We start from the raw sequence: 18,534 nt of genomic DNA, 5'->3' as shown, positions 1-18,534 counted from the left end.
AAATGTAAATAAATCACTGCAGCTTGAGTGTTCTTCTGAAAAATTTTCTAGATTTTCAAGTTTTCTGGAAGCAAATCTTAATATTTTTTTCTTATATTTTATCTGCAAGTTTTAGAAGCACAGGCCATTCTTCATAATGCACAAGCATTTTCCCAGTGTCTCTGAATTGCACTGATAGTAGTTTACATTAAAAGTAAATAGTGAAATAATGAAATTAGCAAAGCTATCTGTATGGACTCCACCAAACCCACAGTTCGAAGAGAAGATTATCTAGGTTGTACAGTTTGAAATGAACAGCTCTAGGTAAATAAAGGGCCTGGTATTATACTTCAGTGTTGTATTGAGGAAGAGCACTTTCATGAATCAGTAAAAACTGACTTGCATGGCAGTCATTCCTGGTTTATGCTTCTGTCTGCTTGTTTTACTGGAAGAACTACTTGTGAATTGCCTTCTCATCATGCAGCTTTTTTCCTCTTCTTCAGAGTTACTCAGCAGACATAGGCAGAAGAGGAGCCATAGTTTATTTATACGGTTTATGTATTTTATAGTGATTTTAGGGGAAGAAATAGAAGCTACAGAATGTATTGGAAGACACAGCTATTTGTCAGTTCTCTTTCCTTTCTAGGTAATAAACCCATTTGATGGATTCCTAAGTTCATTCATCTGTTTTTTCTGCTATTTACAGTTACTGAGAACTCAGTTCTTCTGTCAGGGGACATAGATATTTCTTGACCATCATATATTTTTTTTTTATTTTGCAGCTTTTGAAGAGCTTGAGAGGGCTCTGAGTATTGCACAAAAGACAGAGGAAGCCCGGAAAAAATTACAGGCAGAAATGGATGAAAAAATCAAAGCAGTAGAAAAGGCAAGTGAGGAAGAGAGGGTAAATCTTCAGCGGGAGTTAACCAGAGTGAAACAAGAGGTGGTTGAGATTATGAAGGTAAAAGCTGAAACTCACCCTGTATTACTGGCTTTTAAACTAATCATTCAATTACAATTAAACTATAGTTGTAAAATATATTAGTATATCAGAACTTTGTTCCAAAATATTTTCTATTTAACAAATTCTGTAAAAAGTAATTTATGGGATTAAACATTTACTTAAGACAAAATAGAAAACTCCCCATATAGACTTTTTTTCCTCTAATGGTGAAAGTATGTTAGAGGCATGTAAAAATGAACAGTATTACTCTTTGTTTCACAGTATTTAATAAAATTATTTACTAGAGGTACACTTGAGGCTTTAAAGGGAGTCAAGAAGAAGAAATTAATGGCAGTCAGCTCACACATCTCCACCAGGATTTGGGGTTTTAATACTAAGTACTTCTAATGATTATCCTAGACCAGTATGTGTAAACATGTAAGAACTTGTTGCCAAACCGTTTGCTAGTTAAGAATTGCTAACATTTGCTCCATCTGGCATATTCAAGTAGGAATTGCCTGAGTTCTGTGTGTGCTTTGCAGAGCTGTAAGAATTTGAACACCTTTAAACTACAGTGCTTGTACTGACATTTTGTTTTGTTATTAGTTTTTTACACTAATGCTTTCAGGGGATGACTGACTTCAACTACATTATTCTTAAATAAAGCACATGCGTAAGCTGTAGATAGCTGTCTATGTAGAGTATCACCAGTTGACTTTCTGGCTCATGAAATAGCAAGAACGCATGGAAAGCTACAGACAGAAGTTTATTTTCCAATTTATTATCACATTTCAACCAAAACTGAAAACACTTAAGTTCACCTTGGTAGAAGAGTCTTTAGAACATGTACTGTTTCTTTTATTTAGTAGAACTGCGAAAGACTTGATGGGGAAGGTGGATAACTTCAAGCTTGAAATGAGAGCTGTCAGGGCTTAATATGAAGCGCTCCAAGTGATTGTTGCATATTCAAAGACATGGTTCTGGTTTCCTCTCTGTTGCACTGGTTTTCTTATTAAGAAATGATGCAAAGTATTTTGTTTCTTAGTATTTTGAAAATAGTTTTTTCTGACTTGGATTCACAGAAGTCTTCAGAGGAGCGTGTTGCTGAACTAGAAAAATTCCATAAAGAGGAAATGGCTACCAAAGATCAAGAGCTAAATGAGCGATTACAGGCCCAAGAAAAGGCGTTCCAGGAGAAGATGAAGGCAGCTCTCGTAAGTGTTCCTAAAATGTGTAGAAAGACATTTCTCTTAAGTGTGAGGTGGGGCTAGAAATCTTAATCTGACTCTTCCGCAGTGAGAGTCCTTCAGTGCTCAGATATGAGTGTCCTCCAAAAGTTAAAGAGCTCAGAGACTTCAGCAATATGAAGGGAAAGCGGCTGCAATGATCCAGACTGAATAATGATAATTGGTCGCTATCACTGCTTGCTAGCAGCTGCATCTTGTGGGAGAGACTTCCTTTTTTTAAACACTCTTCTTGTTAGACTTGGGGGTTTTTCATTTCTTCCTCTGGATCACTGGCAGTTAGCCACAGTAACCAGAGTAAAAGAGGTACAAAGAATGAGGCTGTTACTTGGAAAGTGTCGGTAGCATTTTGTCTGGTTGCATTGTGTTACGTGAACAGGTTCACTATTCATAGTGTTTGACCTCAGAAAAGAATTTTCTTCTAGGTCAGGCTGGGAGGAATCATTGGGATTCTTTGCTTTTTTTCAAAATCCACTTTAGATCATCGTGTGATTTTACCTAACAGATAGTAGATACTCTTTTGTGCTTCTCTGTGATGGTTGGTGACTAGGACTGAGGAACTTGGACAGTCCCTTCCAGACTATATTTTTCTCTCTCTCAGGTTGTATTTTTTAATTATAAGGAATAGAAGCTTAAAAATACATTAGCAGTGGAATCAAGTGAGGACAGACCTTTATTCCTCTAAGGTGTTACTCTCGATTAGTCATGGTGAACAAAACAAAATGAAGCTGGATTGCTTTATGGTTGTCATTCATAGAGAAGTAGAAGACAAATGGTTCCCAAGAAAAGAAAATGAAAGTGATTTATAACAGTTTTGTTTTCACATATGAAATACAAACTATGTGTGTTTGTGGAGAAAATACAGGTGATTAGTGCATGACTTCTATTAATTGGTTTGTAAATACCCTATTTTACTGGTTTTCAAGGTGTGATGACTATAGTTGATTGTTTTAATTGTAATTTTTGATACAGGAAAAAAATCAGAGTGAGTGTTTAAAAACCCTTCAAGAACAAGAGCAGCAAGAATCCCTAGCCTTAGAAGAATTAGAGCTGCAGAAGAAAGCAATACAGTTAGAGTGTGACAAGAAAGTTCAGAAGATGCATCAAGAAGTAGAGACTTTTAGAACTGTGAGTAAAGATTCCAAAAGAGAATGTTTACAAGAATTCCTTTCAGTATACATTTAACTGTGTCAGGTTTACAAATACTGTGGATTTCTTGTGATTGGGTTGGTTTGTGATTGTCACAGTGCTGCTTTTTGTAACAGAAATTTACTGTATTGCCATGGTATGCTGTAGCCCCTTGGTTTTTTACAAGATTAGATGGCAAAATACAGAAGTGCATTCACTTTATATCATGGCATGGGATATGAATTTGTATCCATCTACACAGTTTTTATGTATGTTATGCAGGAGCGTTAACACTTAAACTGTTCAACTTCTGAGTACTGATACCGTACAAACATTTGTAAGGATATTGAGTAAGTAAAAAAACTTGCATGATTTTTTGAAATGTCCTTTGCTTTATGTAATGGGTAAGATTATATTATCTGCTAATGCAAGTGTGTAGTGTGTACATTATCCCAGCACTCCCAAATGTTAGTTTTTAAGTTATATATATAGAAGTGTTTTAACTTTACAGTAGCATTTCCATGAGTGATGGAGTTAAGATAACTCAGTAGATATGTACAAAGTTCCATAATACTTGAGCAGGCTTCTAATATCTTTCATCCTGTGTATTGGTACTTTAGCTTAATAAGAAAATGTGAACATACCTCTCATAAACATGTGAATTATTTTATTTGAATTGGTTACATTGTTTCCAAGCTTGTATTAGATCTGTTTTCGCTGCAGTGAAATAGAAGATTTTTTTATTAAATATAACACACCATAGTGGAAGCAAAGTTGAGAACAAACTATATGAATGAAAGGCTTACATAAGAAGTTGATACTCACTAAAAATAATGGAATAAGTGACTTGTAGTTATGTGAACCTAGTGAGACTTTGTTAAAATTCAGTCAAATTGATAACTTTTGAATATTCATATTCTTTTAAAACTGTGTTCTCTAACAGAGGATTCTTGAACTGGAAAGCTCTCTTGCAAAGTATTCACAAGATGACAGAAAGCAGTCGGAGGAATTAAGTACTCTGATGGAGTCTGAAAAAAAGCAGCACAATAAGGAAATTAATGATATGGTTGAAAAACACAAGAAAGAATTGGAGAACATGAAACAGCAGCAGGAAAAGCTTTGGACAGAAAAACTTCAAATCTTAAAGCAGCAACAAGTAACTGAAATAGAAAAAATGAGAGAGAAACAAGAGCGAGAGATAGATACAATTTTGAAAGAGAAAGAAACAGCTTTCTGTGCACACATAGAAGAGATGAATGAAAAAACGTTAGAAAAACTAGATGTGAAACAAACAGAATTAGAAGCGCTATCTTCTGAGCTATCAGAAGCACTGAAAATACGTCATGATTTAGAACAAGAGCTCTCAGAATTGAACAGCAAAATGTGTGAAACAAAGCAAGAATTGGAAGGGAGGTTGGAAGAGGAGAGGAAAGGGCACAACAAAGAGGTTGAAGAGTTGTTAAAAGAGCACGAAATGTCTGTTCAAAGCATTGAGAAGGTACTCGGAGAGGAGCTCAACAAACTCAAGCAATCGTTGGAGGAGAAAGACAGATATCTGGGGGAACTAAAAGCACATGAACAGAAACTAAAGGAATCTGCAGAAAGATCTGAAGCTGAACTTGTTCAAGTGTCTGCAAAGCTAGATGAGCTTTCAGAGTCTCATCGGAGTACATCTAATGAGCAGGCAAAGATTTATGAAGAGGAATTAGCAAAGCTGCAGCAAAAGCTGGCAGGTCTTGAAGGTGAAAAACTGCAGCTTAGTGAACGCCTAGAAAGAGCTGAATCCCAGCTGAATGAAGTCAGGAATGAGTTGGAGGCATACATCTCTCAGGTATGTGACCTGAAACAGCATTTGCAAGAGCAAAGCAATGAAAATACACAAAAAGTAACCTCTCTGACACAACAATATGAATGTCAACTGAAGGATCTACAAAGAGAGGCTGATGAGACAAAGAGAAGTCTAACTGAGAAGGAAAATGAAATTGAAGACATGAAGAAGTTACAGAACAAGCAAATGGAAGAGCTTAAACAGAAACTTTTAGCTGCAGAGGAGAGAATTACTGCTTTGCAAGGAGAATATGAAAGTAAACTAAAACGTCAGGAGAACAAAATGGAGAAAATTAAACAGAAATCAAAAGATATGCAGGAAACTTTCAAAAAGAAACTTGCTGAGCAGGAAGCTAAACTAAAAAAAGAGCTTGAGAACACGCAGTTGGAATTTAGTCAGAAAGAGAGTGAATTCAATGCTAAAATGTTGGAAATGGCACATGCCAGCTCTGCTGGAATCAATGATGCTGTATCAAAACTGGAATCTAATCAGAAAGAGCAGCTAGAGAGTCTTGCCGAGGCTCATAGGAGGGAGTTGGAAGAAATTACCCAGAGTTGGGAAACCAAACTCAGTCAGCAGGTTGAAGAGCTCCAGGAAAAACATGAGATGGAACTGCAAGAGAAAGAGCAGGAGGTTGGAGACCTGAAACAGAAACTTGCCACTGTTAGCGCTGAGAAGGAGGGCTCCCAAACAGAAATTACCCGTCTGAAGGAAGAACAGGTGAAAAGGGAGGAGTCCCTGAAGGAATTGCAAGAACAACTAAGGCAGTCAGTGGCCAAGGTGAATGCTTTGTCAGGCAAGGAGAGTGACATGAAAACACAGTTGAAAAAATTGGAAAGTGATCTTGATCAGTCCCTGAAAGAGCAGTCAGGACTTCAGGAACAGCTCAGCAAGCAGAAAGCAGTTGAAGAAAAGGACAAAGCCAAAATTTCCGAGCTGGCTGATACACTGAAAACACTTGAAGAGAAACTCCAAATCGTGCAGTCATCTCAGCACAAAGATCATGAAAATTATGAGAAAAAAAGAGAGGCAATTCAGCTAAAAGAAACTGAGTTTAAAAGGCAGGCAGGAGAACTTGCAGCCCAGTTAGATGCTTATTGGAAGAATGCTGAAGCTTTATTGCAAACAAAAAGCAATGAATTAATTGAAAAATGCTGTGAAAAAATTGGTGTAGTAACAAGAAGAATCGCAGATTGCGAGCACCGAACTGCGAAAGTTAAAGAAGCAGTGTTAATTAAAGCAAGTAAGATTCTTGAACTAGAAGCTCAACTTCGAGAAGTTACAGAGCATCATTCTGTTGCAAGGACTTCTTTGCAAAAGTCAATGCAACAGTTGCAAGAGAAGGACAATTTGATTACGTCCATGAGAGCTGACATTGAAGGCCTTGTAACAGAAAAGGAACAATTGCAAAAAGAGGGAGGGCATCAGCAGCAAGCAGCATCCGAAAAAGAAACTTGCATAACACAGCTGAGGAAAGAGTTATCGGAAAATATCAATGCTGTCACCTCAATGAGGGAGGAACTCCAGGAAAAAGAATCTGAGATCTCTGCTCTCAACAAAACAATCAATGACCTTAGTGTTAGACTTGAAAGTACAGTAAGTTTAACAGAGAAGGAAGCAGCCATGGCTCTGTTAAGCAAGCAACATCAAGAGGTTCAGTTGCAGTTGTTAAACCAGGTACAGGAGTTATCGTCCAGAGTTGAGACACTGAGTCAAGAAAAAGCGTCAGCTCTTGAGCAAGCAGATCATTGCACAGCCGAGCTGTCAGAGTGGAAGATGAAAGCACAAACCAGATTTACACAAAATCATGATACTATTAAAGAATTGCAGAGCAAACTTGAATTAAGCAATACTGAAGCCAATAAAAAAGATGAAGAGCTAAATAAACTGAAGGAGCAGCTGGCTAAACAAAGCGAGAATCTTGATAGTTTAAAAAGTGAATTGGAACAAAAGCAAAGCAGGAGGGAAAAGCAAGAGAGTGAGCTAACAGCAAAGTTAAAAAACCAAGCAGCAAGAATTGCTGAACTAGAAGAACATGTTGCTCAGAAAACTTCAGAAAATGATTCTTTGATGGAGGAACTTAAAAGGTATAATGAACAAAAAGACACACAGCAGAAAGAGGTAGCTTGGCAACTCCAGCAGGCAGAGAAGGTGGCTTTTGAAAAGGATAATAGATTTAAGGAGGCTGAAGAAAAAGTGCTTTATCTTGAGAAGCAAATAGATTCACTGAAAGCTGAATTTGAAGCAAAAGAGAGGGAATTTCATCACACGAAGTCAGCGCTACTTAAAAGCAAAGAGGAGGAACTGAAAGAATTAGAAGAGAGACTGAATGCAGAGAGCAGTACTAAGCTGGCAGATCTGAAAAAGAAGGCAGAGCAAAAAATCGGTTCTATTAAAAAGCAATTGATATCTCAGGCGGAAGAAAAGGAACAGCAATTTAAGCAAGAGAAAGAAAATCAGTTAAAAGACTTAGAACAAAAAGTGCAGGAGAGAGAGGCCAAAATTGAGTCCTTGGAAGAAAAAATGAAGTCAACAAGAGATCCCACAGAACTGGAGAAAGAAATGCTGCAAAAAGTAGAGAGTGTAAAAGCTGCTGTAGAACAAGAAAAAAATACTATGCTTGAGGGTGTCCGACAGACATACGAAGAGAAAATGCACGTGTTACAGAAGGGCTTAACTGGAAAAGATGAATTGTTGCAGAAGTATGAAAAGGAACTACAAGAGAGTAATGACTTTCATTTAGAACTGCAAAACAAACAGGGAGAACTCCTTAAAAAACTTGAATGCATTGAGCAGAGCCATCGGGAGGAGCAGAGCAGGACTGAAAGCCTCAGGAAAGAACTTGAGGAGCAAACCAAAAAATACTCATTGTTAGCAGATGAGCATGCACGTTGCGGTGGTGATTTAGCAAGCAGTAAGGAAGAATTAAAAGCTAAAGAACAAAAACAATTTGATATGGAGAATATAATTGGAGACTTGCAGAAAAAATTGCAGGAAAAGGAGGCAGTCAGTCAGTCTTTAGAACAGAAGATAAAAGAGTTGGAGAATAATCTAGCGAAGGAGAATGAAGTGCATAAGATTGAGATGGATGATAAGAGTTTGAGATACGAAGAAAAACTAAAAAGTTTACAGCAACAACTGGATGAAAGAAATGACAGTCTGAAAGCTTGTGAGGAAAACGCTGAAGAAAAGGCTAAATCTGGTTTGGAGCTGCAGCAGTTACTAGGTGATATGCAGAACCAGCAGAAGGACTTGCAAACTAAACTGGAAGAGACTGAAAGGGAGAAACAGAAACTACGCAAAGAAGTGAATAATCTTCAAAAAGACTTACGTGCTCTGCGAAAAGAACATCAGCAAGAGCTTGACATAGTAAAGAAGGAGTCCTTAGAAGAAATGGAGCAGAAAATCAGGTAAATTCTTTGTTCCTGGACTTGTTACCATTTCTTTGCTTTATCTTTAACCAGTAAAATCTCAAGAATACTTTTTTAAAGCTCAGTTTGTAGCAATGAAATAACGACTGGTGTTTTCCTGTCATTTTTCTAAATACACTTAAAGAAACAGCAAGGAAGAGCTACTTGAAAGTTGATCTTCATAAACATGTAAAACTATTTGAGTCATCAGTTTAAAAAGTGGTTTGTCTTTCGGCAAAGCACTTTTGTTTTTCTTATGTGATGGTCATTTTCCGCATTGCCAGAACATAAAATACAGTTCTGTTTTTCTCAAGCAGGAGACAAGTGTATTAAATCTTAGTACTGAGAGCTTCATGTTCAAATGATATCAAGAATTGTTCATATGTACTGCCCAAAAATGTGCTATACTGCTCAGCACTCTAATGGTTTCTCAAGGGAAGAATTCCCTAAAAATTCTGTTTTTCTGCAGCACGTTCTTTACTTCCAGTTCTTAATCTTCTTCACCAGAAATTCCCTGTCTTTTGGAAGGGTTAGTTCTGGGCTGTTTTTTAAATGAAACACCTATGCCTTCCAGGTGAATTCAATAGGAGGAAAACAAAAGAGCCTCCCTGAATCCCACAGAATTCATATAATTCAAACCCATCCCATTCTAAAATAGTTTTGGAGAAATTCCCAGATCTCCTACCTTGCTAAATTGTTCTTGCACTCTATTTAAACATTTTATTTCCTCACTGTAATTTTTTTTATTTTTTATTTACAGATGTGAACAAGAAGACATTGAGTTAAAGCACAACTCCACCTTAAAGCAATTAATGAGAGAGTTCAATACTCAGCTGGCTCAAAAAGAAAGAGAACTGGAAACAGCAGTAAAAGAAGCTATCAGTAAGTGAAATACTAATATAAGTGTAATCAGTAAAATAGCCAGAAAACCAGATCTTCAGATGTTTTGAGGAAGGGGTTTTACCTGGGACTTTGATAAAGTCAGCATGTTTTATTACTGCCTTGAGAACTCAGGGAAAGAACTTGCCTTTGTTGCTCAAGAAGTAATGTATAAATGTTAATTGTAGCAGTTAGGAAAACCCCTATGTAGGTGTTCTTCCTTACCCTGCAGAGTGGTTCTTTGATCTAGCACTCCGTATCTGTCATTGCAGAGTTACCTGTGATAGCCATAGGTACCTATCTTTTTATTATAAATTCAAAAGGAAAAGGGAGTAGAGTTTTAGAGGTGAAAGTACATTGTGAGGTTTTCATTGTAATACTGCTTTGGCTTCAGCAGGACAAACCTTTAATGCTCCGTTGTTAACTATATGGCACTGAAGGGTGCCTTTCAGAGAAACTTCAGTCCGTCTGGGAATCAGAATTGCATTTTCTTAGCTGCATCTTGCAGACTTCATTCACACTAACTACTAACAGGTACCAGCTGGATATGGTGTCAGATTGCTCTACCATGTGATTAGAACTAGAGCACAGCATATTTCAGCTTCTCTGTCCATCTCTTGCCACCACAGGGTAAGTTGGAGGTTGAAGAAGTGAGCTGAAAGTATCTTTTGACTCAACAGTTACTGGAAGTACCCCTACAAGTGAGGAATTTCTGAAGATTTGCAGATGTTTCAATCACTTCTCGAGATAGAATTAGTTGATAAGTATTGGTTGTGATCTTAAATTTTCTCTAAAAGTTCCAGCATCGGGTAGAAAAAATTGCTTCAGATACCAAACTGCAGACAACAAACTTCATATATGTTGGGATTGAGTGACTTAATTGTCACTGACAGTGAGGAAGAATGAATATTCTTAACAATTTGTCCTTACGGATGCTTTCCACAGTTGTCTTTAAGCTTTTTAAAATACTGTTCTGGCATAATTTAACAAAATAAATATGTTTTTTTTAATATGGCCTGACTTTTTCTTTTACAGGTAAAGCTCAGGAGGTAGAGACTGAATTGATAGAAAATCACCATGTAGAGACAACACAGCTGCACAAAAAAATTGCTGAAAAAGACGATGATCTGAAAAGAACTGTGAAAAAATATGAAGAAATCCTTGAGGTATCTTTCTGAAAAGTGATGTGACTGCACACATTTTGAAATAACTCTTCCCCTTTTCTCATTGCTCATCTAGACAAACTAATTCTTACTGGTATAGATCTTACTTCTTGAATTACACTTAATAGGTGTGGTGACCTAGCTTGCAATTAAAACATTTGTTTCTGTGTTTTATGAACATGAAAGAATTCTAAAAATTAAGCCCTAACTCTGGTCATTCAATAGAAGTTAGATAGGTTATAGAGTCATAGAATAATTAGGTTGGAAGATACCCTTAAAATATCATAAAGTCCAACTTTTAACCCAAGACTGCCAAGTCCACCACTAAACCATGTCCCTAAGCACTGCATCTACATGTTTTTTAAAGGCTTCCAGAGATGATGGTTCCACCCTCTCCCTGGGCAGCCTGTTTCAATGCCTGACCACCCTTTCAGTGAAGAAATTTTTCCTAATATCCACTCGAAACTTCCCCTGGTGCAACTTGAGGCCGGTTCCTCTTGTCGTGTCCCTTGTTATCTGGAAGAAGAGACCGACCCCCACTGCCTTACAGCCTGCTGTCAGGTAGCTGTAAGGGAGCAATGTGGTCCCCCCTGAGCCTCCTTTTTTCCAGACTAAGCACCCCCAGTTCCTTCAGCCACTTCTCATAAGACCTGAGCTCCAGACCCTTCCCCAGCTCTGTTGCCCTTCTCTGGACACGCTGCAGCACCTCAGCATCCCTCTAGCAGTGAGTGGCCCAAAACTGAACACAGGATTCCAGGTGTGGTCTCACCAGTGCCAGGCATGGGGGGATGATTGCTTCCCTGCTTCTGCTGGCCACACTGTTCTGGGATACAAACCGGCAGAAGTTTGTCTTCCAGATTGAAATGAGGAAAGTGAGCGAGTTAAATTTAAGCTTTACTGGAGTTGAGGTGGTGGTCATGGTGTGTTGTTTCTTTGACGGATTTAAATACAGTGCTTGTGGGCCAGCCTCACGCTCTAGCTCCTTTCTCTGATGCTGTGTCCAGATTAGCATTATAACCCTTGAAGTAAGGTTCTGTTCCATGCAGTGTGCCGTCTGTTTGCATAGTTGATTAATTGTACTAATTTAATCTGAAGTACTACTGCATAGCAGAGCAGGCAGCTCGCTGCCCTGGGTGGTTAGCGTGAGTGAAACTAGGGTTTTACTTTAGTTCAGCAGCGGAGACGTGCACTTTGAACTGGAGTGCTGTTTTATAAGCTCCCTAATGTGCTATTTCACAAAAAGGCCAGAGGGGACACAATTTTAAAAAATAATTTTTTCTGTACAGTGCCATATAGGTGGGTTAAGTTACTAGGATTTAGGTCATTGTATTTTTCTCTTCTAAATTTACTGTTCACACTGTCATAAAATATACAGGAAAAGTTCATTTCCTCCCTGCCGTTCTTGCCACTGCTTCTTTCATCCATGCTGCACAGTGCCCTCCAAACCCTTGTGAATGGGAAGTTACTGTTTCTGAAAATGTGCTTAAAACTTTTTTAGGAACTTCTTTGTGCAAATGGCTGAGGAAAGGGTTTAAGTCCTTGTCACTTCCATAGTATAGGAAGTGATTCTGTATCATTGTGTGTTCCTTTCATGAAAGTCGTACAACGAAGCACATACTCCAGTAGTAATTCAAATGCTGGTTTAGTGCCTGATAGAAATGGCTCTTTTTAAAAAAAAAATTTTTCAAAGAACTAACTGTAATTCTAACTATGTAATCTTAACTGTTGGAGGCCTGCAAAATCTGGTTAAGCTCCTGTGTTTGTTTCTTGTTCTTTTCTATAGCCTTGTAGCGTAACTAACCTTTACACTGAATTTCAAGCATATTCTTCTGTATATAGCATAACTCTTTTGTTTATTGCTTTCTGTCCACTGTAGTTAAGATTTTGAATGGTTAGATGATTAATTGTGTAAGTAGGGTTTTTTTGCCCCTGTATTTTCAAGGCTCGTGAAGAGGAGATGACAGCAAAAGTTCATGAGTTACAAGCACAGCTAGAAAACTTGCAAAAGGAATACAAGCAAAGGCTGGCAGAAGAGGAGCATTGGAACAGTGAAAAAGTGAGCTGGCACTAACATTTATTTTTATATGTTTAGGTATGAAATGCTTAGTCTTCATAAAATTCTTTAGTTTGTTCTTAATTGTTTTAATTTATATATCTGGCCTTCACTTTCCCGTAAAGTTTCTATTCTTTTAGACATTAACTTCTTCAAAAGTGAACCTCTTTAGGATCTGCAGTGTTTGATACTACGTTGTTTGAATGGCATGTTAAAAAGTCTGTTTGTGTTGTGGTTATTGGGGAGGGGAGGGTCCCTCTACATGTGTTCTTTATGTTTACTGGAAGCCCTTTAGAAGGAAAGGAAATCACATTGGGTCATTTTTAGCATAATATTTTAAAATTCAAATTCCAAATGGCTCTGAAGTAGTGCCTTGAATATATCAATTATGGATAGAGAGGTCTTCATTGAAAGAAGACGGAGTACGTGCTTTTGTCTTTCTGAGACTATGTTTTAGTTTGATGAATTCTTTGATGAAAATATTACTACTTATTATTACACTAAAAAGAGGAAAATTATATGAGGTATTGGGTCATTGGTGAGAGTTCATATTAACTTCATTTTTATTTTTTTTTATTTTGACAACAGGAAGCAATGGGGATACTAAATGTTTTTATTTGATACTACAAACTTACAGTACAAATTACCTCGCTGTCCTAATGTTTGTTTCTTCTGCCTTGCTTACAACACCCTTTATATTACTTTTATTAACTGTTCCATGACATGAGTGTTGCTTTCATAACAGGAAAAGAAGAAATACTTGTATCAAACTGCCGTGTATTTTTAATCAACCCTTATCCACCCACTGATGACAATCTTGCATAAACTTATTATCTGGAGGAAGATTCTTTAAGAATCTCCTGAACCCTAAAACATGATTCTGAAAAGTATGAAGAGTACTTTACCTTTAGGACTTACTTATTAACTGTTTCACTACTTACTTTGTTACAGAAGTTTTCTATAAATACAGGTAGTCATTTAGCATCATATTGTGCATGCATCTTCGGGATTACATATTCACTGATAGGTCGTGAAAGTTACATCAAATCTATATACCAGCAATGGTATTTGATGTATTTCTCAGTTCCTCCCAGAAGTGTATCGCACAGGTTTGCAATGGTAACATAGAGCTGTAAAATATTTGAATATTGCAAATACTACATCTCTACGTAAAGATGAATCTGCTTACAATAAACAAAATAAGGAGCTAATTTTGCCTGTCTTTGGAATCTTGTCCACAATTCTCCACTCCTTGGTATTTCCATGGCAGACTTTGGGGAAACTCAAAAGGAGTTTTTCCACTTGTGGTGGGTATAAACCAGCTGAGAGAACTCCATTGCTGGTAAATAGCTTTGTTTTAAATAATAAATGATGTCTCATTTGAGGGGGAGGAAAACCAGGTTGTGTGGTAGTGCATGTACTGAAGCGCAGTTAAAGCATCCAGGTATGAAGTGATTGCAGAATAACAATGGGATTTTTTGGTGAGTTTATGACAGTTAAATATACATGATTTTGCTGCCGTACAGGCATCAAGCTTTCTTAAGAAATTTTGAGAATTCCAACTAAATTCAAATACAGCAAATGGATAACAAGCTTTCTTTTGTACAGCTCTGATTTAACTGAATGTGAATTGCATATTTCATCCTATTCGCAATGGTGACTGAATCTCAAAACAGCATTACTATTCTAGTAGTCTGACTGTGCTATTGAACATGCAGATAGCTCCTGGTACATCCTCCATTCCAGTCAAAGCTCAAATGTTTGGACTGTTGTAAGTGGGCTTTCCACTTATTGTTTTGTCAGTATTTCAGGATTGGATTCTCACTCTTTGATGCAGTCTGTTCTGCGGCCAGGAGGTAGTTTTCCTTTTTTCCTCCTTTAAAATTAAGAGGGTTAAGAAATTAAGAAATGTTCTTCTTAATGTCTTAACTTATCCATTGCCTGTCCTATACATATATATTTATATATATATGAAACTAATTTTTCTATTACCTGGTACAATAGCATACATTTAAAACTGATACAATAGCATATATTTGCAACATGACGGAGCTAGACGAGAGAATTGGAGGGGGCCTGTGGACCTTGTCCACATACCTGAGCAGAAGTGTCCACACCTACATCTGGATTTCACATGTGCATTCTAATGCATTCTGTCATCTTAATTTGTCATGGTATTTTTTGGTGTGCCTTATTTCTCTTTTGTTTTGTAACATTTTTTTCTCTCTTTTTTAAATTTTTTTCCCTTAGTACTAGTAGTAAAACAACTCAGAAGTCTTCTGTTGACTATTAGCAACTTTTTGTGGGCAATTGATTTGTTTTCTAAATTTGGAGTCCCCTGGGTCACAGAAGTTTGTCTTACAAAACCTGCTGTGATGCTTGTTGTCAACCTAGGCCAAACATCACACATAGCATGTCTGCTTTGACATGAAGCATAACTATACATTTGAACAGTATTTTTCTGACTGTGATAAACAGTTGGCAAATACTGACATCCTTAAGTGTTAGTGTTGGGATATACAAATGTCAGAAACTGTCTCTTCATGAGAAAACAAGTGTGTGGTCAGATGATTAAGCTCTTCAGAAGCAAGAATTGCACTTACAGGTTTGAGATCGGTAGAGGAATGATTTTCCTCTATATTCTGTTATCAGAGTGTAGGAAAACCCACAGGTTTTATGAATCTACAGAGGTGGGGAATAGCTTCCCTTCTCAGCACAATTCCAAAGAGGCTCGGGAAGAAACAAGTGGTGTGTACCACTTCTGTGTTAAGGTTCAGGTTAACTTTGAAAAAAAACCAACAAACAAACCAAAAAACACAAACCCCAAAACACACACAAAATATGTGATGTTAAAATTATTTTACAACCTTGAGCTATACCCATGAGTACTAGAGCATTATTTTCCTTAGAGCTGCAACAAGGAAAGACAGACATTTAAGCTTGAAATTGCTTCTGTACTTCATAAACATTGCTATCTTTGCAAGATGTAGAGCTCATGAAGCTCTTAAACTGAAGCTATTCTAAGATAAACGTTCAGATTTCCAAATGAAACTTGGAGAATTAAAGAAAAAGGTACAATATTGTGAGTAGTATTAATAGTTGTCAGGGTTTTCTGGCTTGTGCTTCATACTCATTCAGTTATCATTCATCTCCAATATGCATTTTGTAAAGACTTGGAAACACAAGGTTCTTGAAGTTATATTTATAATAATTGTCTTATGGAATCAAATGAGATAGTTTAAATATCTAAACTTTATGTACTGTCAACACAAATAAGTTAAACTATTTATGGGACTATTTATACAAGTGTATGTGTGATTTGGTCGTTTCAATGTGTATCATCCTTAGTTAACATAGTGTCACAACTAGGAGATTGAAAAAAGGTGATTTATTTCTTGTTTTACCCGTGTCCAGTGCTTGATATACTCACTATTTTTCATACATTTTAATCTTAATTTTTTTGTTGTTGTTCTAGGTCACAATAACAGATCTTCAGGTAAGTCTTAAATTTTATTGATTTTGCTCTGTAGATAATTGTTTCACAGCAGTTTGAAAGCAGAAATAACACTCAGAAGTTTGTGTTTTAAAAGGAGAAAGAGGTTTATTGAAAAGGTGCCTATGATATATATCCTCAGCAGTTTCTTGATTGTTTCTGTATGTGGCTGTTCTTTCAGGCACAGCTTGCACAGAAGACAACCCTGGTCAATGACTCAAAACTGAAAGAGCAGGAGTTCAAAGAGCAGGTAAGAGTGCCGTTTGCGCGAGTGAAAGGTGTTCTTGTTCAATACTTTGTCTTTGCAATATTTTGTTTGTTCAAGTGATGATGTAGCACATCTCCACAGAGGCACTGTGGAAATAATAGGCATGTACAGTAGTTTTGACTCATACTTGCTCTCGGAAGATCTCTGTGTTTTCCAAAGTACTCCTCTAACCCCTGAGAATGAAAATATCATTGCTTGTGATACATGTTAGCAAAATGTTTGCATAGTGAAACTGAATGGTGCATTTCATGGATCTTTTTTTATATACTAAACCTTTTTTGATGTTAAGTACAATTTTTGTTATGTTTTCTTTTTTATGTATGTTTATGTGTATAAAATAGAGGAGTATATGTGTATATAAATATGTTAATATGCATAACATGCTATATTCTTATGTGTATATACACATGTAGACACATTTCCTTAAGTAGTTTAGGGATAAGTTTTTAATGACACAATTTTTAATGTTTTTCTTCCTTAAAAGGCAAATGTATTTCTCTTTCGTAGAGGGAGATGATGTTTAGCTGAAAACTGTTACAATTATGCTTATTTTAGATGCTTGTGAGCACAGTTGATCATGTTGACTGTTCTGTATTTAGATTCATGTCCTGGAAGACCGTCTGAAAAATTATGAGAAGAATATGTATGTCACATCAGTTGGAACACCATATAGAGGTAAGTTCATACACATTTTTCATTTGTTTGGAAAACATGCTTTGGTTTAGACAATTCATTAAAATGTCAATCCCTTTAAAACACCTCTGTAATATTTTATGACATCCTTGTTTTATCTTGTCTGTTACAATAGAGCTGCTGTGTGATTTCAGATGGGCAAATCATGCAGCATTTGTTTTATGCTTGTTTTTCTGTCATACAGGTAAAAGAACTCTATATCAGAGTTCTAAAGCTTTCTCTATCCCTAGGGGGAGTGGTATAGGCAGTGGCACTTGAAAGTGGGTGGGGAGGAATTGTCCATTTGTCTTGGCTAATTAAATACACATTTTATGACTCTTTAAAATTTTAACAATACAAATATTAGATTAGACGTTTCTTGTGTTACATGTCTGGGCATTTCTCTTCTTGTGATTAGAGTTCCTTTGCAAGACTGCTTGCTCTGACACAGTAATCAATAAAATATCATCCAATTTCCACCTGTAACCTTTGTGATATGTGTCCTTGAAAGCATTTTTGGAGCTGAAAACCCCTGTGCATATCAGCCAAATAAGTCTCGTCAGTATTTGACTCGTGGTGAGTGTGAGGAATACAACACAACAGAACAGAAGCGTTACGCCACGTTGTGCCTGGAGTTCTGCGTGACGAGCTGTGACGGAGGCCTGAGGGGTCCCTGCAGGAGAGCAGCTCCGCAGGGCAGGGCCCAGGCCCAGCCAGGAGACAGGGGCAGGCACGGGCACACCTACAGCATGGCCCGGGCAGGGACTGAAGGGCCCAGGCTGAGCTATGTCCCCTGCGCCCTTGGCAGGAGACGGGGGCACTGGGGGTCCCAGGAGAGGCTGGTCCCAGCCATTGAGGCCTATGAGCACCCCCAGGACCCTGGCAGAAGTAGACCCGCACTGGTCGTGGGCTCTCCTTCTAATGATGTTTACAGCTGGCCACTTCGAAGACAAGAGTATTAGGCCATGGACGTCTGAGGGAGTACTGCTGTTCTCAGGATCTTGAGGTTTACCTTGTTTTTCCAAGGAAAACATCTCAGGCATTTCTTAAAATGAGTACAAGGAAATGCACAGGGAAATGAGCAGGTATTGCTCACCTCACAAGGGTTTGCAGCCATTTGGTTGCGGAGCATGTCCTGCTTCAGACTGAGGGCCTGGTCTCAGCCTCCCCAGGGTCAGAGATGGAGGGTTTTGCCATCCTGTGGAAACCCAGTGAAACTGGATGAACACAGAACCCTTTCAAAAGCCACCCGTCACACCTGCTCTTTCCAAATTTGTCTGGATGGTCAGATGATCTGGAGACGATCCACAGCCCTACCCCCATCCGAAGGTACATGTCCCCTGCCCACAACGTGACGGAGGTAATGCCCAGGCTGGGACACAACTGCCCGTTCAGTCCCTTCTGCGTGGGCAGGCCTGGGAAGAAAAAGCAGCAGAGATTTCCTCAGCACGCACTGGTAGGGAAAGGAGGAGGT

General features: G+C 37.8%; 1 protein-coding gene across 7 annotated transcripts in view; it reads left to right on the top strand.

Moving 5' to 3' along the window:
* Positions 1 to 18,534, top strand: part of GOLGA4 (golgin A4) — a 95,507-nt gene that overhangs the window by 63,007 nt on the left and 13,966 nt on the right. For all 7 annotated transcript variants that reach the window (XM_056334660.1, XM_056334659.1, XM_056334664.1 and 4 more), the window contains 10 exons: positions 762 to 940; positions 2,005 to 2,136; positions 3,139 to 3,294; positions 4,238 to 8,532; positions 9,293 to 9,414; positions 10,447 to 10,577; positions 12,517 to 12,630; positions 16,103 to 16,123; positions 16,302 to 16,370; positions 16,988 to 17,063. In XM_056334660.1, coding sequence (XP_056190635.1) covers positions 762 to 940; positions 2,005 to 2,136; positions 3,139 to 3,294; positions 4,238 to 8,532; positions 9,293 to 9,414; positions 10,447 to 10,577; positions 12,517 to 12,630; positions 16,103 to 16,123; positions 16,302 to 16,370; positions 16,988 to 17,063 — 5,295 coding nt within the window. The remainder of the gene's footprint in view (positions 1 to 761; positions 941 to 2,004; positions 2,137 to 3,138; positions 3,295 to 4,237; positions 8,533 to 9,292; positions 9,415 to 10,446; positions 10,578 to 12,516; positions 12,631 to 16,102; positions 16,124 to 16,301; positions 16,371 to 16,987; positions 17,064 to 18,534) is intronic.

The sequence above is a fragment of the Falco biarmicus genome, chromosome 4 (assembly GCF_023638135.1).
Source record: "Falco biarmicus isolate bFalBia1 chromosome 4, bFalBia1.pri, whole genome shotgun sequence".
Lineage (NCBI taxonomy): Eukaryota > Metazoa > Chordata > Aves > Falconiformes > Falconidae > Falco > Falco biarmicus.
The sequence above is the reverse complement of the archived record's forward strand: the minus strand, read 5'-3'. Positions and strand labels throughout refer to the sequence as shown.